We start from the raw sequence: 27,194 nt of genomic DNA, 5'->3' as shown, positions 1-27,194 counted from the left end.
TTAGGGCACATACCAAAGGGTATGTGACAAATAAGGAATTAAAAAACACATCAAATTGAAGGAGTCTTCTCCTTAAAGTGCATTTAATACATGTCAAAGCACTTTTTACAAATAAGTAAAAATAGTCAGTGAGAAGAAATTAGTCCAGTACTCTGAACATATTTAAACAAAACAACAAAAATCTACATTTAAGTCCAATCGGCTGCGTTACTGTTTGGCATCTTAGATGAGGATGAGAGTTGTACTGACAATTTTGAAAATGACCATGACCATAGATGTACAGTGATAGAATATTTGGACTTTAAACTCATATTTCTTCTGAAATCCCTGATTTGGCCATTTACAGAACAGCTATACACCACATCTCCAATATCAACATTATGAATACAAAACAATCTATTTAAAAAAAGTTAGGAAAAAACATAAATCACTGTATTGGTTTTTCAGCGTACATTGGGTTGCCAAAATTGAAGAGTGAAATCTTTCTGTGATTGAATGTCCCAGCAACATGATTTCAAGTTTATACAGCACACCCCAAAAAGAAAGCTGTTTATTACAATAGTACAGAGAATGTCTGTCCCATATGTTCTCACAGTTCACAGGTCACTCTCATCATTTTCATTTCTGCCCTTACTCCTTAGTCCTTTTCACATCTTAACCGTATCATCCAGCATTTTATTGCCTGAGCAGGCATACACAATCTGGTACACAATCATTCCCATGTACCAGCAGTGAAGTTCTATGTTTCCAGTCAGGGGTTTTTACAGTATGGTAGAGAGGACACTCAAGTAGACAACCAGGAATGATCAGAAGAATTACCACCAAAAGACAGTGCAAGAAACAAGCATATGAAGGCAGAACAGACAATGATGAGGGCAGGTAAGTGTGGAGAGGAGAAGAGAACAGCATGGATGCTCACGACACAGACCGTGCCACAGCAGCTGGGCATTAGCTCTGGTTTACTCATCTGTGAGGAGACTTGGTGTGCATTCGGATGTATCTTTCCTGCTCAGAAGAAGTCTTGATAGGCTGTCTGGAGATAAATGAGAAAAGTGTATTGTGAAACCATTTGTGCTAGGCTGAATGTATTGGTTTGTACCAACAGTTGCTTTGTGCTTCATTTCAGGTTCCTCATTATAAGCAGCTATTGGATGAGTATCTTTCACTGTGTTATGAAGTTCCTGGTCCAGTTCTCATGTGGTTTGTTGTGGCAACACTTTTAGGACATTTGTTTTGAAAGGAGCTACACACTACGGTGGGGATATGGTCCGGTCATGGGCTCTTCATAGTCTGTAAGGCAAAGCAAGACAGTTCCCTGGCAGAGCGTCGCCCTCTGCATGACTTTCTTGACATCACGAATCATGGCAGCTTGTCAGAGGCACAGCGGAAGCCCAGGTTGGAGGCGGAGCTATCAGGAGTGTTCTGGCTGCGAGCGGCACATCGGTATCTGTAGCAATAGGACTGAAAACAGATAAGAGCTTCCTGTTAGTGCAGCTTGGACATTATCCTAAGGCAGTGTTAATAACAGCTCTCTAAATGACTGTGCACTTTCTCATCAGGATGTGTTGGGAGGCTATTCGCAACATTCAGATCATACAAATGTTTGACTGTTTGTAATGGGCTGATCAGATGAAAGCAATGTGATGTAACTAGTTCATGACTGGGGGGAAAAAAGCATTTAGGAATGCATCAGAATTAGATATATAAGTAACCAATCACAGCAAAAGTAAGCTGCATAGTATTCACATAGCAAACACTGATTTCAACAGATTTTGCTCTGATGTTATTTGATCATTTGACCGATTATTTCCCTTTGCCATACAGTTAATAAGGCAATTTATTGTCTAGTTCTTTGAAAATGTGGCCTCACGTCAATGTAGATCCAAAAATATGAACACAATATATCTATTTTCTTATAATCTGCAAATACTGCATTCAGAAGGAAACAAAAATCAAGCCTTGCAGTAGATAATTCAACAGAAAATATGTTTGATTTTAGTACCATAAAGTATCAGCATAGTATCACTATTTGCCCCAGGATAATACACCTTGAAATTGATCTTTTTTATGAATAAGCTTTCTGTTTTACCATGGCAACCGAGCTGAATAAACAATAGGTCATTAGGCGCTGTCATCCAAGAGGAAGAGCCCTCTGCACATTGTTCAGGACACGAGACAGAGAGCCTCTCCAGGACAGTCTCCTAGCAACCCTATCACCACCTCATGAGGTGCTCGATTTCCGCTCATTATTCTCTACTTAAGTCCCTGTCACCGCAAAAGCCCAAAACAAGGTAAAAACAACAACAAAAATACTCTGGAGCGTTGTTGAGATTAGAGTCATGATGCTGTCATTCATATAAACGAGCAAAGGTGTCTCGAGATGACATAAGTTACCCTGTATAGTGCGATGAACCTGCAAGCAGCTGAGCATGACAAATGTGTATTTTTGCAGTACATTAGTCAGATGACTATCAGGGTAATTTGAGCAGACACACATTTATTTTGTTATAAACTTAATCTTGAAAGCTGCCATTATTCAGGTTATTATCCCAAAATAATGCTAAATATCTGATTTTGTTAAAATTACAGTAACGTGATTATACAATACATACTGCACAGAAATCTGGTTAGGCTGTTATGCGTTATATTTTGTATCAACTGTGTGTTTTATTTTTATGGAAGCTTATTATTTGCAGCAGTCTATCATCTGCAATACTTTACATATACACTAATGGACACTATGGGTTCAGTTTAATTAAAAAATAATATTACATTCTAATTTAGTATTTTCTTGAGACTGATGAGCACCAAGAGAGTTTCTCCTATCCACCAAAAAAAGAGAACAGATTATACTGGCCCAGATACCAAAGTGAATTTCAATAAGGATTGCTATTTCTACCCATCTCAAGGTTAAACTCTGAGGGAATTAAACTGGTTTTCTCCAAAGATTTTTTTTTTTTTGTATATAGGAAATGGGTTTAAAAAGAAGCCGCAAGTTACTTGCCTTTTGCTTTAAATGTTTTGTGCAATAATTTTCATATTATACTGTTTTGTGGAACTGGAACACTATAAAAACAACATTGATTCATTGTGATTTTTATACTATATTAGTGGGTTTCAAAGACCCATTTTTCCTACTTGAGCATGTTGTTTCCTAGATTTTAGGAGTTTCTGGAGAATAGTATTATTATAGAAATGTACATAATATCGATGTGTGGATAAAAAAAAGTCTTATGAAAGACAGGAGTGTATCAATATTATCCTTTTCTGACCAAAATATTACAATCTCAAATAGACAGTAATCTACAGAAATGTACAATCACAGTTTTCAAATAAAGCATATAATACATTGCAAACTAATGCAGCATAATACACAGGTAATATGAGCATGTTACTTAATCGGTAACCATTATTGGACATAAATAACCTTTACAAACTGTAGGAAATAAAGGAGAATCAAAGTTGGCAAAATGATTAAAGACTCCATAGCGATCTAATGTAATACATCACACACTGTGAGGGTCTGGACAGAACTGATATGGCTGGTCACAGTAAAGTGAAGTAAGTGATCCTACAGCCGGCAGAGTCAAGATTTGCCATTGATTTCTATGAAGCAGTTCTTTGATTCTCAGTTCTTCACATTTTTCCAAACAGATTTCGAAACTTCATGACTGCAATGTACTTGCATATGCCCCTTGATGATTAACAATTCTGAAGGTGTAATGAAAACTCTTCCTTAATATGCACCTAGCAGCATCTACACTGCAGATGTCATTTTTGGCATCTGTCCTTTCTGAGCCCAAATGTGCTCATGCCGTCTGTATTAGCAGCCAGCCCTCAAGATGAACGGCCTCGGAGAGGGACCCTTACAGATGGTGGGTTCAGTTGGAGATTAACAGGAAAGACAAATGAAGGAAAGCATAAGGAAGCCTATTCATGAAATTGCTTAATACTTCTGAATGACATACTGCTGATATGACTGGGTTCATCTGCTATGTGTAACACTCTGGAGAGCGGTTGTAAAAAGCTACAATGAAGTCGGCTGCCTGGTAGGTAGAACCATCCTTCAGGAATAGTCTAACTCAATGTTTGAATATGGATTTTCTCATCAACATGTTGATATTGAACAGTCCCAAGACAATAGTCATCCTTATTCTTGAAATAAGTTTTAGATAGATCACTGCTCCTGTTTCCCACCAAAACACAAGCAAATTTCACTTGCTGGATTGCAATCTTAAAAAAATAAGAGAGTCTTTCCTTTTGTTGACTAATTGGCAAAAAATGTAATTCTTCCTGTTGTAGTTTAATATACAAAGTTGAAGGTATAAATCAAAAGATTATGAAGGATTAACTGGTGGAAAGTTATTTTATAATAAATAAGATATAGACCACCAGAAAAAAACTGGTCAGATGGCTTGCAGTCATTTCTCATGAAACAGTGCTCTTGGGATGTGAATCAGTCCCCCTCAGCAACCAATCCTGACTGAGTTCACTATCAGTGGAAACAGTCAGTTTTAGCTTAAAGCATAAACATGTTTGTTTTATCTTATAGAGTGTCACTTACTTGTGTGGACATGTGTTTATGTATAATAAAGGATACAGTTTTAAAAAGGAAGTTCATTACAGTAATATTTATTTGCTTAGAGTAACATTTTCAGGATCACAGTTAGGTTTGGGGATTTGACTGTTGTTTGAGCTAAAAATGGGGTAGGTAACTTCACCCTCTTCCAAAACAGCCCTCAAAATCCCCAAACATAAAGCTTCTTAATACTAACTTAAAGCTTAAACCTTGTCCTACACTTAAGCATACCACATAATTAGGCCTAACAGTGACCTTAACTGAACCATTTCAATGATTGAATCCAAGGCCGCAACTAAACATTATAGAAAAAAGCCAGATGAGATGATAAGCTAATGAAAGTATAAATTGAATGGTAACTCTAAAACAAACCATTGCCAAGATTATATCAGAACCATATTAAAAACATTAAATTAATTAACATTAACATTAAATTCTATATGACAAGACATGAATTGTTATCCTAACCAAACCAATCACTGACACTGACTCTGGCACCAACTACATCATCATTACTGGCCTCAAGTTAAATGCAATCTTCATACAGCCTCACTCTAAATGTTAACCTTGAGATATAAATCAGTTTTACGTACCATTCAAAACATGTGATAGATGCCAACTTGTTGCAGGGCAAACGAATAGTGATAAAACAGAATTTAATAGAGCCATAATGTCGCCACTGATTTATATACTTCAGTTTATCTCAGCACCTGTTTCTCATTTATAATCAGTTTCCAGGTGATGCTTTTTACAAGCATGTTTACTGGGGGTATAATGAACATCCTGTTTGATTAAAAAAAAAAAAAAATTATTGGGTTTCAGGGCACACACTGCAACAGTGATCTACACAGCTCAAGGTGTGTATGTATAGCCCTCATCTCGTAATCATTAAAAGCTACTAGCAAGGCTTGGGTTATTTTGTGGTGGTTTATTCATTCTTTAAGTGGGCGAATGATTTACAGAGACAGGTCCTGACAGGGCTTTAAGTTTTACTCTTACCTTGTGACACATGTAGGAACCTCCTTTTTTTACCTTGTCCCGTCCTATAGCAGGTCCTTTCTGAAACAAAGCAAATGGGAAGCATTTAAAAAAAATCTGCATTATGATGTGGTACTGTAATGTAATGGCTTTTACACTACATGAGCTACTGCAATCTTTCCATCACATTACAGAGCTGTATAATTATGGATTTTAATCTTATCTGAAATAACTACCGGGTGTTAGAAAACTAACCATGTTATTCAACAGGCTTATCTGAAATTAATAAGGACCATGTAGTTCCCATTGCCCAAAACAATAATAGCAAACATAATTCACTCACAACCAGTCACCGTCTATGGAACTAATTATTATTTAATAATTATTCTCTTTGCAGGTCAGGCAAAGAGACCATTTCTCTCTCCTTTACTTCATTTGTTTAACATGATCTTCATCAAACAAGCCAATGAATTACAAACTGAACCAGCCATCTGAAACCAAGAGTCAAACGAAGCCTGCTAAATAGTTTCTGTGTTTGTAAATAGATTACTCTCTTATGAAAGGGGATTACTGAGAGTCTGTTGTTGTTTCTGTATATTAGCTCAGAATTTTTGGACACCTCCCCTCTGTTGTTTTTTTTCTGGCCAGAAAACAGATTTCCACAGTAAAGGCTCCAAGTGCTTTGAAATGGTGAGTCTTCTCCTTGTTTTTGTTTTTTTATGAATTCACTGCAAATTAGTGCCTTTACTTGCAGTACTTTTTAACTGAGCTTTGCAGTCTCATTTCAGCTGGGTCTCCAGCTGATTTTACAAAAGGGTTGACTTGGACCAGAAGGACTAGGTGCCTATGCTTTAGCTTAGGACATCAGGAAGGCAGCATTTTAACTGCAAGACAAGATTCTATTTCCTTTCCATTTCCTTAGGTGACTACAGCAGTTCGATTCTGGTCTGTAAATAGTTTGTGAGGCAAAAGCTGCTGCTCTAGGAAAGATTGATTCTATAGTCTCACTGTGTGAGGAAAGCAAAGGTGATTGATTTGACAGAGTTCTTGTCTTATACCTATATCTTACACCTCACTTCCCAAAGCAGCTTAGATAATCCAGTTCTGCTTGTCAGGGAAGGTTCCAAGCTGCATCTAGCCAGCTATTAAATAATCAATATGTTTTTCACCTCAGTTTTACCCTTTGCTGTGAGCCATATTTTCTGAAGCAGACATTATTTTGGGTACAACAATTAGTTTTCATTATCCAGACTAGTGAACAAGGCCTTATTTAGTTTAGTTACATTCTGAAATGGTCACCTGGCAAATATCTGGCAAATATCACATCCCTTTTTCATTATTAAAGCTACAACTGGAACCAAATATCTCAGCAAGGACTATTTAGATGTTTTAAAGGGAGGAAAAAAAAAATGAAATGGCACAAACTTTGAAAGTGAATTGAACTACACTATTATACAATTAGAAAATTGTATTTAGGATTTGCAAAGTTATTCAACTGAAAAAGTAGCTTGACATTTTTAATACATTAATACATTTACATTTTTCAATGTCTTTAATTAATTAATGTCGTGCAATATGTATCATTGGGATAAAGCAAGTCAGAAGTTAATTTTCTAAATTGCCTACCCCTTGATGTTTGCCTTTTTTTTTACTCAGCAAATTATTTTGTTCTTTGCTTCAACTCCTAATTGAATCATGCACATCAGTCAACTAGAGACAAAGTATGCCATCCCCTCAGCCCTGTGTTGTTCAGCCAATGACGGCAAAAGTCTTCTTTTTATACAAAGGTCAGGCCTCTGAACCAGGTGGAAAACAAATCTCAAGGAAAGGATGATTTAATTTCCTTAAAAAGACTAAGAGTTCCTTTTATTTATTTTTTATTACCATAGCATTTCTCGTTGCCAAGAGCATAATCATGTTTTGACATCATAAAGCGAGAGCGAACAGGCCTGGCCTGCGTTTTTTTGATCAGTTGCCCTTTTTATAGAGGGACTCAGCCAATGGCACAGATGAAAGATGTCAGATGCCTGATTTTATGATTTACATAGTACATACATATATATATATATAAATAATGTTAAAAAATACATTTAAATAGCAATATTAATAATGGCAGCAGTTTTATTGAAATTTGTATTTGGGGAAAATAAAAAAAGTCAATAAAAAAAGAAATGGTAAATACTCTGCTACTGCACTGTACTCAAATATGTCTGTTTCTGGTGATGTACTGATACTATCTGAAAATATTTTCAAATCACAGATGTTCTTTCAGTCTCTTCAAATTACCTAATTTGGTAAAAAGAATCCTGATCTGTCTAGAGATGGTTGTGTTCACACCATGTTTGGTTTTTATCTTCATGGTACAGGAAAGGCAAAGAATGGACACAGATGGACTATAAATGGTTCCCTTATGATGAATCCATCATTTTGTATGCTTCAACCTGCTTTTTACTTACACAGAGGAGTCACAATCTTACAGTTTAAAACTTCACTATTGCTGGCACTGTTTCCTTCATATTCATAGCATTCAGTTTCCTTAAACTCTACCTGCCACTTCATTCCTTGAAGTGTTAAATTTTTTTGTCTGCCTCTTTTGTATATTTAAGGCTTGCAATTTATGACATGATTATGATTTTTTTTTTTTTTAATAAAACAGTGGCATTAATTCATTAAAACATTCCAAGGGACAATATAAAGTGTTAAGAGCCACCTCTCTTTAGGCAAGTTGAACAGAAGTAATTATTTTCATTAAACTTGTTTCTAAATGTTTAAGCAGCTTCAAAACTGAGAAGACAGGATCCTTACAGGGTTGTCCATGTGGTCAGTGGTGTGATGGACACTCCACCAGTCTGCAGTCCACTCCCAGGCATTCCCCACCATATTGTATAGCCCATACCCATTGGCAGGAAATGACGTCACCTACAAAAAAGAAACATCAGGTACCAATTAGAGATGCTGCAATTTTCCAGCAAGGGTACAGAATGGTTATCCCATCCTACAACTGTTGGTTTGTAGATTTACAGGGATCATCATTATGATAAAAATTAAGTAAATGCTGTAATTGCTAAAGAAATTCCCTTATAAAGACAGTGGTACTGATTTGCATATAGGGTAGGATTGTATCTGATTAGAGAACTCCTAGTTCTAATGGCTTCCAATGCATTTTGTGTTTCGGAACATTTTTATTTTCTTTCTTTTTATTCTACGTTATAAAGCACGTGTTAACAGACTGAGTTATTATGAGTAGTAGTTTTAGTATGTTAAAAAATATTAGTACTGGGAACTCAGCAGATGCCTTTTCAGCTTACTGATGCTTGGAAAAGTTAAAATCGGCCTGATATTTCCAGATTGCCCTTTGGCGTGTGTTTTATGTGGCAACTGTGTGCCTTCACTACTGAAGCAGGACTGATTTGGTTGTTTTGCTGTAATGTGTTCACAGCTCAGTCATTGCAAAAAATAATTGTTTGAACAGGTATTTAAAAAAAAAAAAAAGAAAAAAACACAAGTTTGGCGAGGTAAGCTACGCCGTATTCTAAGTAATCATTTGTCTGCACGAAGCTCACCGCTCCGTAATGCAGGAACACCCCTGTTCAGATTTTCACCACACACAACCTACTAAATTTGCAAATTTGCACATTTGTAAAAGAGGGTTAAGCTTTAAAAGAGTAGACGGACATTGTTACAAACTATTGCAGGCCTTCTTTTACTTGCAAATAAAAAATGGTGTTGAGCAACATTTGATGAGAAGCCTTTGATTAATCTGGCACAGCTTTAATGATGTGATTGGTAAACCTAAAAAAAAATACATATATATATATATATATATATATATATATATATATATATATATATATATATATATATATATATATATATATATATATCACCTCTCAGTAGATGTACACGAGGAACAAGGATTTATAGAGAAGACCTCCCAAAATGAGTCTTATTGCCTATGATGCCCTAGGTTATCTTGTGACTGATCAAAAGAAATCCAGCAGTAGCGGTATGCCAATGTACATTTCCACAGTGATCACAGTCTTACACAAGCTGACAAGCCACCACTTTGTAGCATGTGCTGAAGCCGGTTTAAAGCACAGATGTTTCAATTAACCCAGAAGGCAGTGCTGTTCTCGATCACGGCAGGAAAGTATTTGCAGCTGAGTTTCTCTGCGCTTGACAGCACAACAAGGCAGACTGTGAAAAATTAGGGTATCATGATACATTCAAAGACAGTTACCGCACGATATCTCAGTGCCAGTTTGAAATGTACCCATTCTGGGAATGTCTTGCCTTTGCATTACACAAACTGAACCTGATGCAGAAAAGAGGTGGGATAAAATAAAATGGCTGGATGAAAAGCCTCATATTGGAATGTCAGACTTTCAGTTTCTAGTTTATTTCTAGTTACATTCATCCATCCATTTTTGAAACCACTTCTGGTGAGGGTCGGGGGGAAGCCGGTCCCGATCCCGGCAGGCATAGGACGTAAGGCAGGAATACACCCAGGACAGGATATCAGAGTCAGTTACTATGAACTGATGAACGATAAATTACTTAATTACTTAACAATAAATAAGTGTTTAATTGCATATTAAACAAATGGATGGAAGAGCAACTGCAGTGTATATACTAGTTAACTTGTAACTGCAAGTTTCACAGTCTTCAACCATCAGTCATTGAGGGATTCATTTTTTCGAATAGTGTTCATTACCAACAATGATAAAGAAGTACAATTCAATTAATTATATTTACTAAAACAAAATGGCTTACTGATTACCCCTATGGTTACATGTGAAGGCTGTGAATACTTCAGTACAACTGCATGGTGTTTGTGTATTTTTTGTTAAAACACACTGGAGCCACTGTGTCTTCTGCCTGACTTAACTTAAGCGTCCTGACGTTTTTTTTAAGTAAATGCAACCCCAAGCCACTGAGCCTGCTTTATGTCACTTTACCCAACTGAGCTCATTGATTTAATCTACAATATCTTCAAAGTCAAACTACTTCAGAACGATTACAGTGTGTTATTTGTTTTTCAAGCTTCTGTTCCAGCAAGCTTCATGCTCTGCAGCAGGATACTGTAACTATTAAACTCATGTCCATTAGAGCAAGTCTTGTTATGAAAGGAACCATTAACACCTTTTATTTACATTGAATGTAGCTGAAGTTGGTCACGCTGATTTCCCATGTGAAAACAATGGAAAAGTGCTGGACGACGCCACAGCATCCTGACCCTTAGTGGAATTATAAAGGTCCCATCTGGATGGTACTGTGTTTATATATATACATTTAATTTTCTATATTTACAGACCACTTTGAGATATGGGTATAAAATGAGACCATGTTAAATGGAGGATTATTTACTATACCCTTTCATAACCTATTGTAGATGCATATGCTGGGTTCTGTTTAAACCAAATATATTTTCACATTCTAAAAATAGACAAATAATGTGCACATGTAGTACTTCAATGCCCAGAGATGTACACTTTATAGCTCCTTGTAAATATCCAGTAATCACAATTACTGGATATTTTACTTTTAAAGGGTATTTAAAGATCTAGACATGTGCAATACAAATGAGCTTAACAAAGAATAATGTAAGAAAGTATGAAAACAAATGAACATGGAGTTGTATTTTTCACCTCTGGGAATGACACTTCTTGTATGTTAAATTGCTCATTTGTGCGATCAAGGCTAATTTGTGTTCAAGCGCTCAGTAGGGTTGGGATTTATCCGCATAACACAAGCAAACCAAAGCTATAGGAGACTGAATTTTGGAAACCTCACCGGTGAGGTTTTGGTGTACCCATCTTCCCCCGTGTTGTGATTTGGGAATTGTCCTTGCCAGAGATTGGCGTAGTGCTGTCCCTTAGGAAGCAGGTTATTTCCCCATGGGTACAGTCTGAGAAAGAAGAAAAAAATATAATGGACAGTCAGCATGAAAAGGCCTGGCTTACGAATAAGACTAGTCATCCACCCAGAAAGTCATAATAAAAACCGATTAATTTTAGCACCTTCATAAAGACTTTAATAAGTACATTACCTCTGGGGCTGCTAATGCCATTATCTGGGAGTAATTATCTTTTATTTTTAGTATCATCAGATTTCCCCCTGGAAGGCAAGGCTGTTCAGTAGAGAGGCCTAGTTTTGAAAACGACAAGACAAAACCCAATCCTACAGGTGAATTCCCACAGAAAACCTACATAAATGATAGAGGTAGATGAAAGCTGAAAAGGATATAGAATCCTAAACCATAATTTACAGATTACTTCAATTAAATCTGGGTTGCAAGGAGAGCTATAACAGGGCCAAAATACCAATGAAGATGGGAGGAAAGGTGTATACTGTAAAGCTATTACACATTTAGCAAGTATAAAAACACCTTATCAAGCCACTCACACAATCTGAGCAGCAAACGCAATGGTCATGACATTGATAGTACAACTCACATTAAATCTCATGCATTTTTTGTGCCTTACTTTCTCCCAATCCCAATTGTAAAATCCATTCAAGGTCTGTTTAGTGACCTCTGTTGATCTCCCATTTCTAACAGACCTGCTTCTATTTTCAACTGTCCTCCAGCACAAATGCAAATACAGATGGGGACTATAATAATGAAACTGGTATTGTGAAATGAATGTCCTTAAAGTCAGGCTTACCAATGTGCCAGAAGGAAAAAAATAATAATAATCTTAGTACTGTATAACATTTCTATACAGAATGAATGACATGACGTTAAGTAGGTGTGTATGTTTTTTTTATTATTAGTATTATTAAATTTGTTCCTAAAGCAGAGAAGGTTGACCAGTGGAGAATGATTTATCACACCAGCACATTGTAAACGAATTGGCTGCAATACAAAAGCACTAGCTTTCATTGTTCCTGCTTGACGTTAGTTTGTCAGATAAAAGTGGCTCATTATTTTGTATTCAGTCAGATTCGTATTTCAAATAAATAAATGTGCAGTCTTGGAGTGAGTACCTGCAGTAAATATATTGCTTTAATATGATGCAAAGACAATAGTGCAATCAATTATTTATTTAAAGTGACATTGTCTTTGTATACTGATTTCTCAATATATGCATACTTTCTTAAATGATAGCACATGTCCTTATGGTAAGTTCTGGAGAAACTCTAGATGTCAGCACCTTGAATACAAATGCTTTAGACTATAGAAGAGAAAATAATTAGGGCTGAAGGACTGTGCAGTTTTAGGAAAAGTTTAATCTCGGGAGACTGACTCTTAGCATCATGCAGGCTGCAGTAATCTACCTACATATTATATAAGAGAACACTGCAGAAATAGACATGAATAACATGAGCTCAGAGATTTGTTATCAACATTAAATAATTAAGTGAGAACCGCCAAAAATAGTGAGATTGCCCAATTTCCTCACAGAGCTGTTGTTTCAGAAAGAAAAATGAAGGATGATATTTGTTGTTATTAACAAACATCAGTCTACTGCATAGCTGCATGTATTAGGCCCTGCACGATACACAAGGCCAAGCTAGAAGATATGAATCTGTCCGGTCAATTTTGTGTGTGGAGAAGTGTAAAGGAGAAGGGACCCCGTGATTTGTGTGGGAGCAGGCCCTCCATGGTGCCCTACCTGTTCTCAAGTCCTCCGCGGCAGCCATACTCCCACTCCGCCTCCGTGGGCAGGCGTTTCTTGGCCCAGGTGCAGTAAGCCATGGCATCATTCCAGGACACATGTAAAACAGGGTGGTTAAACCTGCAACAGAGGAAGCGTGCAAAATATGACAAGTGAGTACTGTTATTGCTCAGTTACACAATGAAAAAATGTGTCTGTACATTTTATTTGTTTTTATTTATTTATTTATTTATTTATTTATTTATTGGCAGACGCCCTTATCCAGGGTGAATTACAAAATATAAGCGCAATACAAAGTGTAAAAATACAGTTCAGTACAAGACATCAAACATTATAAATTCCAATTTACATAATACAGTGCAATTCAAAGCATAATACATTTTACAAATTCCAATTTACACAAGTATATACAATATATGAGGTCTTTACTTCCTGGATTGTAAAAGCTAAGTGCGGACACGATGTTAGGTCACAGTCAAGCGCCAAGGGAAAGGGAGCAGAGGATATAACATAAGTGGTTATTTTGAGTATCTCTTTAATTAGGTTTAAAGTGGTTCTTTAACTGGTATCTTTGTTTGGTCGTTTTAAGTTGCTGTTGGTACGTGAGGGTGGTGAATTTTTCTATAGAAAGCTAAGCCTCTTGTGCTACAAAAAAAACCCTGTGGGGCTTCCTGTGTGAAATTTGGAAATCCCCCCCCCCGACCAGAACAGAATTTGAAATGTTGTTAATCAAACAACGACCACAACTCTTCTCATAAAATGTAACATGCAAATGATTTATCAGACATGAACATTTGTTTTGTCAGAGACTTCCTGGCAACGATGGGCCTCAGACAAGAGCTCTCACTGTCCAGCAGGCATGTTAGATATACAGTGATATGCCCAGCAGTGCTGACAGTAAATGAGGAAATGGTAGCGTACTCTCTCATTGTCTTGGGAAAGCTGTTCAGTCACAATACACTTCCCTACCTATCTGACATGCTGGAGTCAGGGCCTTCAGGATGCCTCCAATTGGCTCCTTTCACTGGCAGCCACCAGGGAGCAGCTGCAACCTTTAAACAGCAAACAGAGGGAAGCAGCAATCTTTCACACTGTGCAGTAACCTGGCATACAGCACACACATAGGGCTAAAGCTGGCTATGGGAACATAGGACTGGTTTGCCATGCATCTCATAGTTAAACAAAGAATCAGTTTTCTATAAGAGCAGGGGCATCAGACTTCCAATTTCACTGAATTTTTGGGGTTAGTGTTTAAATAACATTTTACAGAAATTAGCTCATATAACATAAGTGGTTTATGGATTTGTATTATTATTACTTATGTTGCTTAGTTTTTTTTTGTAATGTAACTTGTAATTATAAAAATAACATTCAGTTAAGTTCATTCCATTTCCATATATATAATTATATATATACACACACACACACACACACACACACACACACATACATATATACATACATAATGTTGTTCCTTAAATTCAGTATGATCTAGCCAGTTAGAACTATACAATGCTGATTCAAATGTCCTTTCCGGAAAGATACTTTTAAAACATTAGTGATTCCCTTAGCGATTTAATTACAAAAACATGTGCTTCTGCTGCTAAACATTTGAGCAGAGAAAACACAGGCCACAAAGTGCTTGGAGAAGCATGCAGACAAGGGTTCAAACCAAAGATTAGAAGTCAGATATCAGTCAAACACCATCCTTCAATATTTTGAGCTGAGCTAAAACAAACACCCCAGCCCCAACTCTACATACCCCATATAAATGTAGGGATACACAAAGTAAATGCCACAATATTCAAATTAATCTCCTCTCAGCTAGAGTATTGTGCCATAGATCACACATATTGAGCATGGTCTGTATTACTGCTAAGGACTTTTTTCCGATTACTTGACTATCTGCACCCACTGAAATGCTGGGTCTCCTACACGGCAAGTGTTTGAAATTCCTCACCCCACAGTGTTTATGCAGTCTGTTTACACACCAAGACTGCTAAATGGTTTCTCCTTTGGCTAGCTATTTTCAGCTCTTATCTCTAGAGCTACCTTTGTCTGTTTTGGTTCAGTACTATGAGAGATGATTTGGTCTCCTCACAATGCAAACACTGGAACTGAGACACTTGCTGCTGATGTTACCAGGCCACTTTTCACCTGAAGGATAGGGGTATGCTAAACTGATACCTCTGATCAACAACAAAATTGTTTTCAACCAAAGACAAGGCATTTACACTCTTCTAGACCTGCATTACTCAATAGGCTGGGTTACTTAAGAGCAAAAGTATTGTTTTTCTTTAAGATTAGGTTTTGTTTTTAAGTTGGCTGCTCATTGTCTCAAATATATACACTAATTTTAATTGTGATTCGTATAAATGGGATTTTCTATTTTTAATATATTAAAAGAAGTAGAAACACTAGACAGCCAAAAATAATTTAGCCTGCACACATACCCACACACACATAAATGAACAAATAAAAACATAGGTTAAGGTCAATAGGGATTTAATCCTGCTAATCCAAAAGAGATTGGTGAGTAACCCACAGTTTATGGAGAGTGCCAGTGTGCTACCTTGAGAGAGTATACAGTTTACATTTCCACACCATATTCAAAAGCATGTGCTACATGCATGAGGATGTAATTCTCAGAAACATCAGATTATTCTCTAGTCCCACTCACTCTCTTAACACATTAGTTAAAATGTATTAAATAAAAAAAACTTTAAATAAATGTTTGCACTTGCAAGGCCACCATGCAGCACTGACTTGCACAGTAACTTATCCACAGTCGAGCTGTTTGAAATGCTAATTGTTCAGAACATTTTTCAAGCTGTTTACAATTTACAATATTTGCCATCTATGGGTTGAGGCTAAAATAATACAATTAATTCAAAAGATAGACAGAAGTGTACAACACTGTGATAATACTAGAATCCATGTGTATTTTATTTTCGTCAGTACAGTCTCTAGTTCACCTCCTTTTGCCATGTTATAGGATAAGTAGGTCACAGCCAGGACAGTGTTGCTTTCTGACTTGAGGATTTTACCACTGACGTCACCTCAGAAACTGCTCCTTTTCCCTCTCCTATTATTTTTAACTCTTCTCACTGAGATGCTGTGATGAAGTTAGGTTAATATGCTGCAGGTTTTAAATGTTTAAAATCAGGGCAGTTGCCCTTTGTTATTATTTTATTAATTTTGCTGACCCTTATAGCCAAAGCGATTATAATACTAGTAGGCTAGAGTTCCCTGATAGTGCTTCTTATCTATACAGGAACTGCACAGCACGTGCTCTCACATGTAAAGGATTTTTGATATCTGTCATGAAAAGAAAGCTACATTCATGTTACATTCTCTGGGGTTTTACTCAATTCAACATATTGCCATAGGGTCTCATTTTCACAATCTGTAATGGAACATTACAAGCTTTAATATTCATAAATGCTAATACAAAAAAAAAATTGCATAACCAGTTGAAATCAGTAGGTAAGCTGTTAAATATTAAGTATATGAATATGATTTTACAACGTAAACGTAATGTTAAACATAATATATACTGCTAGAATTACGTAATGTATATAATCCAACTCTACATGGGGTAAACTGAGGAAATTCATTTTTGCAGCTATTTTTTTAAAATTTGAAAATAAATCTACTTTGGTTTGATAGGGGTGCACATATGTTTTAGTTATAGTAGATCTCTTATTGACTGCAAGTTAAAAGTGTGAAATAAGATAACATAACATACTAGTAGGTCTGAGATGAAAACCCATTGAGCTTTTATTAAGACAGGGAGCAGACAGCTCTTAATTTTGAAACGTTTGAAACAAGAATCAAGAAAAGCCTTGAAGCTTAGCTTTTTAATATAATGTCTGTCTGGTCCTCATACTTTCATTTGTGTATTTACACCAAAACCTTTATCCAAAGTCTGCCCCCTCTTCGATCACCATGGTAACTGACTTGTGTTGATGCTGTACCATCTGTAAGTGATTGCATGTTGATGTGGATGTTAACACATTACTTGAGGCCATACTGCTAGATTATGAATACAACTGCTACTTTTAAAAACTAGGACTATTGTCAGAAACCTTTTGTCAAATTGCAGCATACATTTAGAAAGGGGTCTCAAAGCTTGTGAACAAGGGTTCTTGTATTCAAGTTATTTTTTATTGAGGTGTGTTTAAATAAATTGAAAGAATCTTCATTTCAGAGAAGCAGTTTCTGAAAGAGGGTTATATTTTTAAAGACATTTTAACCAACACTACCAAAACACCAGTAATAATAATAATAATAATAATAATAATAATAATAATAATAATAATAATAATAATATTGAATGCCTTTGTATCAGTTATTACTTTCCAAGTGAAATACAAATTATGCTGTACTTATTTTATGAATAATGTATTCACATTTTGCAATAAAGTTATGGATGGGGACAGAGTTCACCATTTCCTACATGTTAGCAGAGCAATAAGCCCCTATCTTCCCATTAATTTCTACAACTGTATCTCTCTGTTCAGGGCTCAGTGTTCCACAGCCTGACCTTGGCTGACCTTTGATAGCGTCACAGGTCACTCTTACGACATCTCAGAGTTGCCTGGGAAAGGAGATATTGCGTCAAAACAATCTATGCTATACTACTTCAAAAGCTTGATGCAGGTCTTTTCTGTCTTTATCCTTGGAACCCCCTGTGTTTTCAGGATTTGACTCTAACTGAACTCTTAATTTCTTAGGCTTAATGAACCCTGTAGTTGAACAATTTGCTTGATAATTTAAGAAGTCGGACTGAGTTTGAGAAATTAAAAACTAGTTCTGATCAAGTCTAAAGGTCTATCTGGGATGATTTGGTCATTGAAATATCGCTGCTCTTTTTGTGATGGGAGCAACAACAGAACTAATTGGGACAGAGGTTTTGAACCAGGTGAAATGAAATAAATGTATTATTAAAAATAAAAAAGCTGGAGAAGCACAATGCTATTAATGAACAAGCTTCAAAGCAACAGCTGCAGCTCATTGAAGTCAAATGGTCCCTGGACATTTACATTTCAATACCCTCGCCATTAAAAATCTACAGCATCCAGGCATGGACCCAGTGCAGTTTTGATCTGGAATGTTTACAGACATGCTTCTTTCATGCTAATAGTCACTTCAGTTGCTCTCACCTTGCTTAGCACATTATCTCTCTTAAGACTTGCAGCTCTGAAATCACCATATGAATGAACCCTCTTTATGGCACTGAGCAGCTCCCAATGACAATAATAAATAATATCTGTATGTGTGTGTGCAACTGAGGTGTCAGTGTCCCCACCCACAGTGTTTATGAATTGGACATTATTTAAAGACATATTGACAGTGCATGTGGATGACTTTAGGGGATACTTTTAAAATGTTCAGAAGCTGATATAGAACATGCTTTCTGGTGTGGCTAGTCACTCTATCTCTGTATATTATAGAAAATCAAACAAGGGCTAAACCTAAAGAAAATAAGAAAAAAAGGCATAGTCTTGTTGTTTTGGAGAATACTCCCCAAACTTTACACATTACAGTAAATGTATACATTATAACTGGTATCTCGTAATGTTTTATAAAGCATTGGATACCTACAATATTTTTTTTCCCCACCGATTTTATTTTTCTTTTACCTCAGGAAGATACAGTGATAACATTTTCTATGGTTTGCTAGTGCCGGATTTATATTTAAAAGATTAATTAAAGTGTGAGGCCTCATTTCTCAAACTGTCACTTTTAAAGATCTTCACTTGCTATTTCCTGAAAATAACTGCAAGACTGTAAACCCAACATAACTAATATAATGAAGCATTAAAACCATAATTACTTGCTTTTAAATTGGCAAAATGTACTTTTAATTTAATCAGTTTATATAAGCAATTTATTTTACTTTGAATAATTAGTTCAATGTACCAGATGTTTGTGCTGTTTAAAATGCTTAAATAATTGCAATGTCCTTATGTTTTCATGTATTATAGGAATCCCAGTTAACACATAAGAACTCCATTCCTATTCTCCTATACTACGCCATTCATGGTGTGCCAGGCTGTACACCTCACAAGTGTATTAGAAAGCTAGTTGTACAACTGGGTCAATGGTAGTAAGTGCAAGTGACTTTTTGTAAATCGCATAATATGCATAGCGATCGTCCTGACCGACTCCTCAGCAGTTTAGTCGCACTTTGGTTGAATTTTATTCCAGTTAAAAATGTATTACTATTTGAAACCTCAAAACTAAAATCTGTTTCCTTTTTGGTTCTTTCCTGAGAAGGTTCATCTTGTCAGATAGACCTTTAGACTCTGTTTAGGTGTGATGTAGACTGAGAGTGTCAATGGATAAGAAAAGAACAAGGACTAATTTAATAGCTAGGCCTTCATTACTGAACTGAAGTAATGTGAAGGTTCGGGGGGCGGGGGAAATACTTTCTCCATTAAAGGTAAAGTACAATTCAGGTGAGAATGTGGTTAGCTGAAACTGAATTATTCATTACCCATCTACCTGGCTAAGTTTATAAAAAGGGATTTAGCTACTTTATTATGTTTTAGCCTTGAGTCCAAAAAAACTGTATAGTGCTATAGGTAAGTGCCCTTTCCTTTCTGTGTCAACAGAACAGGATTTAATAAAATAATGTTATTATTTATGATCCACTTGTTCCCACCATTGTGATTGCTGTGAGATCACTGAGGTAGAAAGGAACGTGGCGAGTTCACAATTTTCCATCTGTGTAGTCCAAAAAAAACAAAAAACTGACTGCTGCTTTGGAAATTCACAGTGGATTTATCAAGTAAAGCAATTGTGTGACAGTGGCTTTGTGAAATAGCTGAAGTTAGTTGAGTTAAAAAAATGCATACATACATCCATACATTTATAAATAAATGCATCAATAAATAAATAGGGCTGGGATCGAGACGCCTGCCTGAATCACTGGAAAATTATTTTTGAAAAATCCACAGATATTTCTGTATTTTGTTTGTAGGTCACTGATTTCCCAAAGGGAGTGAAACAGAAGTTATGCATCTAAAAACATTTGACAAGACATTTATTAATTTAAGGGCATAATTTTAGTTATGCAATTAACTGAGCAATAAAATATTACTAGCTTATGCCTGGCAGCAATATATGCTGGAATTAGAAAAAGTAACTTAATTAGGGGGAATATGGCCTGGACAAAGTGAAACACATTGGTTTTCTTGGCCAAACTATGCCAAGTGCTACATGTTCCACTGTTGGCTAGAATGAGGTGGTGATTCTGGCTTCACAATGGTGCCAATTCAAAGGACATCAATCACTTCTTACTGTCTTTTTGGCAGGTCTTGCAAAAGGCTGTTTTTAATCACGATTCAGATTTGTAACCTAGATAACAGTATGCACCATACACAAGAGACTTCTACAGCACAGTTCTTGTACCTTTAGAGGCACCACTGTGACCTACATTCCTCAGACTTTACATTTACTACATCCACAAGGTCACTTGCTTTTATAAAATGTGAAATTGTATGTGAAATCAAGCAAATGACCTGGATTCACAATTCTTGTAGCACAGTAAATCAAGCCAATTCATATAGAGAACATTAGAAATACACACACGCACGTACATTCATACACCTACACATATGCATATGTATAGTTACATGGGTTTCTAATGGTTTTACATCAAAGCATCCAATAGAAGAGAAACTTAAACACACTTACAGCTTGCGAGATTTCCTTTTTTACGTTTTCAGTCAATAAACCCTCGAACACAAAAGAGTCACCAAACTTTTCTGCCTAAGGAAAAAACAAAACAAAACACATTTTATAAATAAACATCTTTCACTGAAAGTCGACCAAACTAAACCTGTTATGTTTACTCTTTACTCAGGATAAGAAATTTAAGGGCAGGACTGACATTTGCATATTTTTCCTTCCAGCAATCTGAGCATGAAATTCACACATTTCTCAGTATTAACGTTTACAAACTAGGCTTTAAAATACTTTTTGGTTGATGTCTGAAGGTCAAGAATCTTACCTCTGTCACATAACCTGTAGCATTCACAAATGTATCAAACTCAAAGTTGCTGACTTCATACACATCCATGAAGAACTGCTGAATGTGCACCCTGCGAGCTGGCCCTTCCCCATCCTGGGGTATGGCCGGCTCATCTGTACCCATCAAATACTCTCCCTCTGGAATTAACACCATCTGGAGTGGGACGAACCATGGGAGAAAGTATCAGCATTGCAGGATTCAACACTGTCACTGTAATCTTGTGAAAAAACAATGCCCCTGCCCTTTTTTCACACTTCATAACAGTTCTGGATGCTTCAGCACACTTAAGTTATTTTTATTTAGCCTTTAAATCACTGGACAAGTCAGTTTGACACATCACATCATTCTTTAAAAAAAAAAAAGATTGGACTTACAAAAATGGTGCACAATTTTGTTCTTCTTCTTTTGTACAAAACCGTATATTAACCAGAATTCCCACTGACACCACCACTTAAAATAGTCCTCAAAGATGCATACCTACAGTTTCTAGGTCTTTTTTTAGTCTTTGAATGTTTGATGACTTAGAGGCAGGATCTGACACAATCCCATGTGAGCTTTTTTTTGTTAAAGTATGACCTATGTCATTATGTATTTTTTTATTTTTCTTCCCAGAACACATAAAGGACATCAGTTATCAGTGTACACATCATAAGGAGTAGCAGAACACTGGGATCTATCATGAGATAGGGACTCAGGAACGCCCATTGTAGAAGAGACATGATTACAGCTCAGCACACAAAGAAAACCGCATCAGTCCTAAATTACAATGCTGGTACAGTTGACTGCGGATAATTGCATAGGCTTGGCACCTTCGTGATGTTATGCATTAATCGTGAGCAAGTTATTAAAATATAATACAAAGACAATATAGTCTATGTGCACATGGACATGCGTTTACGTCTAAATCAGATTAATCACCACTACAGTGCACAGCTGACTTTAGTTACTACAAAAACCAAAAATTATAAATCAGTAACTGAATGCACTTTTGTTCACATAGATAGTCCGAAATTTGTAGGCAACAATTTAATACATCTTCCTGGGCTAAAGTAGAATATTGCACTGATTCAAAGGAAACGCCGCTTCTCGGCGAGTTCACAAAATAAACAGTATTTTCTCTAAATTGTTGTTATGCCTCGGTTCCACTGGCTTAAGCGTCGTGTCTGCCAGGCCGTGCCGGAGTCCCAGAGCTGTTTCTGCAAAACCAGGCCGCTGTGATCCGTCCCTCTGATGCAGGAGCAGCGACTGTGGGTTTGGTTTGTGTTCGTGTTAAAAACAGAGCGACACAGCCTGACGAGGACAGGACTTTGTGTCTGTTTTATTATTTGTGCTTTAACAGCGTAATAAATACACGTTTCTGTTCAGAGATATCAGGAAGAGCTGAACGTGTAGACAACATTATATTCAGACAAGCACGTTCCCATACGAATACGTTTCCATGTGCAACAATAAAATAAATAGCGAATATGTATTATTATTATTATTATTATCGTCATCATTTGTGCGAGTATATATGTATTTTAAACGGCACAGCGTGACTCCCTTAATGTATTACTTACTACAGATTTGTAACTGCAAACGATACTTTTTGCCGTATTATTTATAATGTACTTATCAGACGTCCTTAACCCGGGCAAGTTACAGTTGAAACAAAATCCACACGTTTCATCATTAATCATCCGGATACAATATAGCAGCTTTAATTGAACTAAAGTGCGCGCGTCTCAGTCATGGCGTTTATGGACGCATTTATTAAACCAGTCCTTAATGTTTTAGAGGGAAACCCAGATCTGCTGTATTTATTTATTCATTAATTTAACTTGTAAATGGGCATATTAACTGAATCGTGTTCCTTCACACTGCGTGTCTCTGCGGATTGTCCTGAACACATTCACTCAACACAGCCTGAAACACGGCCGGCTGTCATACAATATTAATACCATCGGCTGCTGATGCGATTATTACCCTTCAGTTTATTTTAACTAGTCAGGCGCTGCACCGGTCCTGTGAAATCACAGTGTTTAATGCACTCGGATATTAACTGTAAGCAGTAAAAACATTTCATTGTTTCTGTACCCGATTTCACTCCATGCTGCTAATAAAACTGTAATTTCTTCGTGATCGCACATGGCACTTGAGATGGTATCTCCCGACACAGTCTCTGCTGTCCTCCTGTGTCTCAGTCAGACACGCACTCCCTCTGATAGTGACTCGTGTCCTCAGTGGACGGACGCTTACGGACGCGTCCAGCAGCAGCAAGTTAACCGACACGAAACACGGCGCGTCCGGACGCTCAGCCAGTGCAAACGGGGCATTACTCTTTGCCATCTATCTAGCAATATGTCCTCAAATGTACTGATGAATTTCGCATTTTAACATCTTAACAGGACAAAAGTACAGGTTAATAATAAGTTACAATGAAAACGGTAAATTAAAACAATGTACGTACATTCTTCTTTTTTTCTTCTACTACGTACACTCACCTAAAGGATTATTAGGAACACCATACTAATACTGTGTTTGACCCCCTTTCGCCTTCAGAACTGCCTTAATTCTACGTGGCATTGATTCAACAAGGTGCTGAAAGCATTCTTTAGAAATGTTGGCCCATATTGATAGGATAGCATCTTGCAGTCGATGGAGATTTGTGGGATGCACATCCAGGGCACGAAGCTCCCGTTCCACCACATCCCAAAGATGCTCTATTGGGTTGAGATCTGGTGACTGTGGGGGCCAGTTTAGTACAGTGAACTCATTGTCATGTTCAAGAAACCAATTTGAAATGATTCCACCTTTGTGACATGGTGCATTATCCTGCTGGAAGTAGCCATCAGAGGATGGGTACATGGTGGTCATAAAGGGATGGACATGGTCAGAAACAATGCTCAGGTAGGCCGTGGCATTTAAACGATGCCCAATTGGCACTAAGGGGCCTAAAGTGTGCCAAGAAAACATCCCCCACACCATTACACCACCACCACCAGCCTGCACAGTGGTAACAAGGCATGATGGATCCATGTTCTCATTCCGTTTACGCCAAATTCTGACTCTACCATCTGAATGTCTCAACAGAAATCGAGACTCATCAGACCAGGCAACATTTTTCCAGTCTTCAACTGTCCAATTTTGGTGAGCTTGTGCAAATTGTAGCCTCTTTTTCCTATTTGTAGTGGAGATGAGTGGTACCCGGTGGGGTCTTCTGCTGTTGTAGCCCATCCGCCTCAAGGTTGTACGTGTTGTGGCTTCACAAATGCTTTGCTGCATACCTCGGTTGTAACGAGTGGTTATTTCAGTCAAAGTTGCTCTTCTATCAGCTTGAATCAGTCGGCCCATTCTCCTCTGACCTCTAGCATCAACAAGGCATTTTCGCCCACAGGACTGCCGCATACTGGATGTTTTTCCCTTTTCACACCATTCTTTGTAAACCCTAGAAATGGTTGTGCGTGAAAATCCCAGTAACTGAGCAGATTGTGAAATACTCAGACCGGCCCGTCTGGCACCAACAACCATGCCACGCTCAAAATTGCTTAAATCACCTTTCTTTCCCATTCAGACATTCAGTTTGGAGTTCAGGAGATTGTCTTGACCAGGACCACACCCCTAAATGCATTGAAGCAACTGCCATGTGATTGGTTGGTTAGATAATTGCATTAATGAGAAATTGAACAGGTGTTCCTAATAATCCTTTAGGTGAGTGTATAACGAATAGCATTTGACTGAAGTTTGAACTTTACTGTAGTGGTCAGCACTATGCAATTATCAGACGTGAAATGCATTGTGAAATTGTGAATGGGACGACTTTAACATTATGCACGAATTATGCAACAGTGATAGCAAAACGGGACCAAACGGAGTATGCAATTATCCGACATGCATTAATTGTCACGTATACGCATCTCCCCGTTACAATTTTGTTGCAGTCTTGAGACAAACTGTCTGTGCTAAATGGATAATAATAATAATAATTCACTGCATGTTTTTGCATATATATTTTTTTCCATTTTCACCCATTAAATTCAAGTTTAATTTTGTGTTAAGTTTGTAATTTTCTATTTCGTTTATATTTAAGTTAATTCAATCTGGAAAAATATAATTTCAGTTTGATGGTTTTCATTTTAAGATACTTTACAGTGGATATGACCCTCTGATTTCCCTGGTACATATCTGAACAAATCTACACCTCAGATTCTAAGATTCTACACCTTACTGAAAATTAAAAATCATCTTGTAAATCAAGTTGTTTGCATACCTTCTGTTTTTACAAACTCGACTATGGTTTAAACGAGCAACTTTTCTTTCATCTACAATTCTAAGTAAAACAATACATTTGACCTCCTTTGTTCATTTTCACTACCAACATTATAATTTAAGATAACAAAATCCCTCAGCATTAATATTTTTCCAAACTCTATATTGTCAGTCTTTATATAGATGGAATTTATTAAATATATTTAATTTCACTCAACAAGTTCTACAGTAGAATTAACCGCAAACTAATCGATCGTGCGGAAGAACGTCTCACGGCTGTGCTTTGTGTATTACGTCATTCTTCGATGCCATGTGACCACGAGGTTTGTAGCCTTAAATGTCTCAACGCCTTCAGTGAAACGATTCAACTGTGATTTAGTTGCATATAGGTAACTGCGTAGACGGTTCCCCTACAGATTGTGTTTTTAAATCCCGAGTACTTTATTTATTATGGGCAAATTAAACGGGATAGCTCACAACCTTACCTGGTTGGGAATAGCTGCATTTTTTCCACTGCTGTGAATCTCTGGTTGCGCCTCGTTTGCTTCTTTGGTGTATTTTGCACTTGCAAGTTTTGATAACGAAGGACTGCTTTGTCTCTCAACTTGTACACCCTCTCTGTTCAAAGACTGGCATCCACAGCCCGAGTCTTCCTCATCGGGCTGAGAAAGCGGTCCCGACGGCTCTGATGACGCAGGAGGCATTTCTCCAGCTGCATTGATATCAGAGGCAAACACTGTACCTAGCACGAAAAATAGCAAAGCTGCGTGTTTTAACATCTTTACAGTGGTGTTTGAACGACATGGCATCTCACCTCGTTGTGTGCAGAGCCATGTTTGCTGAAGGTCATATGACTCGTCAGCTGATCACTTACTTTCTTCTGTCCGCGTTTCGTACTTGCCATCGCACGTTTCTTCATCGCTTATAATTATGCTGAACGAAATATCAGTATCAATGAAAACAACACGATAAGAAAAATTCAAGTTAGCATTAATCCTCACAGGCAGGGATGTCCCGTCATCGTTTCTGTCTCATGTCTGTGACACATTAAGCACATAAGCAGATGCTACAGAGAAGCGCTGTATACATCTCGATAAGCCGAGAAACATCTATAATATTAACATACGGTTGAAATAACCATTTCAAAACAGTTTCAATACTGTGTAACCTTCGGTTTGAAAGTAGTACATGATGTAAATTTTACAGGGAATAATAATAAGTCATAGCCTATGTGTGTGTGTGTGTGTGTATATGGAAATTGAATGAACTTAACTGAATGTTATTTTTATAATTACAAGTTACATTACCAAAAAAACCTAAACTAAACTACATAAGTAATAATAATACAAATCCATAAACCACTTATGTTATATGAGCTAATTTCTGTAAAATTTAATTGAAACACTAACCCCAAAAACTCAGTCTGATGCCCCTGCTCTTATAGAAAACTGATTCTTTGTTTAACTATGAGATGCATGGCAAACCAGTCATATGTTCCCATAGCCATATATATGTGTGAGTGTGTTAGTGTGTTGTTTATATATAAAGTTGCACTTTATAAGCTGCTAAGAAATGTAATAATAAAAATAATCTATCCTGGATATTTCAGGTTTTTTATTTTTTATTTTTTCAGCGACTTATGTTTCTAAGCTTGATATTTTGTCTTCCCACAGTGTTCTGTATGCCTTCAGTGTAAATATGTTCCTTTAAAACCCACCAACGTCTTGGG

At 36.9% G+C, this 27,194-nt stretch overlaps 1 protein-coding gene across 1 annotated transcript; it reads right to left on the bottom strand.

The window, feature by feature from the left end:
* Nucleotides 1-66: 66 nt before the first annotated feature.
* Nucleotides 67-26,328, bottom strand: sumf1 (sulfatase modifying factor 1). Its single transcript, XM_066698148.1, has 9 exons — nucleotides 25,951-26,328; nucleotides 21,197-21,370; nucleotides 20,881-20,955; nucleotides 14,146-14,228; nucleotides 13,174-13,296; nucleotides 11,351-11,465; nucleotides 8,363-8,476; nucleotides 5,579-5,638; nucleotides 67-1,461 (listed from the first exon to the last, which is right to left on the bottom strand). Exons 1-9 carry the CDS (start codon nucleotides 26,272-26,274, stop codon nucleotides 1,360-1,362), a joined length of 1,170 nt encoding a protein of 389 aa, XP_066554245.1. The 5' UTR covers nucleotides 26,275-26,328; the 3' UTR covers nucleotides 67-1,359.
* Nucleotides 26,329-27,194: the final 866 nt, after the last annotated feature.

This window comes from Amia ocellicauda, chromosome 3, assembly GCF_036373705.1.
Source record: "Amia ocellicauda isolate fAmiCal2 chromosome 3, fAmiCal2.hap1, whole genome shotgun sequence".
Lineage (NCBI taxonomy): Eukaryota > Metazoa > Chordata > Actinopteri > Amiiformes > Amiidae > Amia > Amia ocellicauda.
Note: the sequence above shows the minus strand (reverse complement) of the source record. Positions and strands in the feature narration are given on the sequence as shown.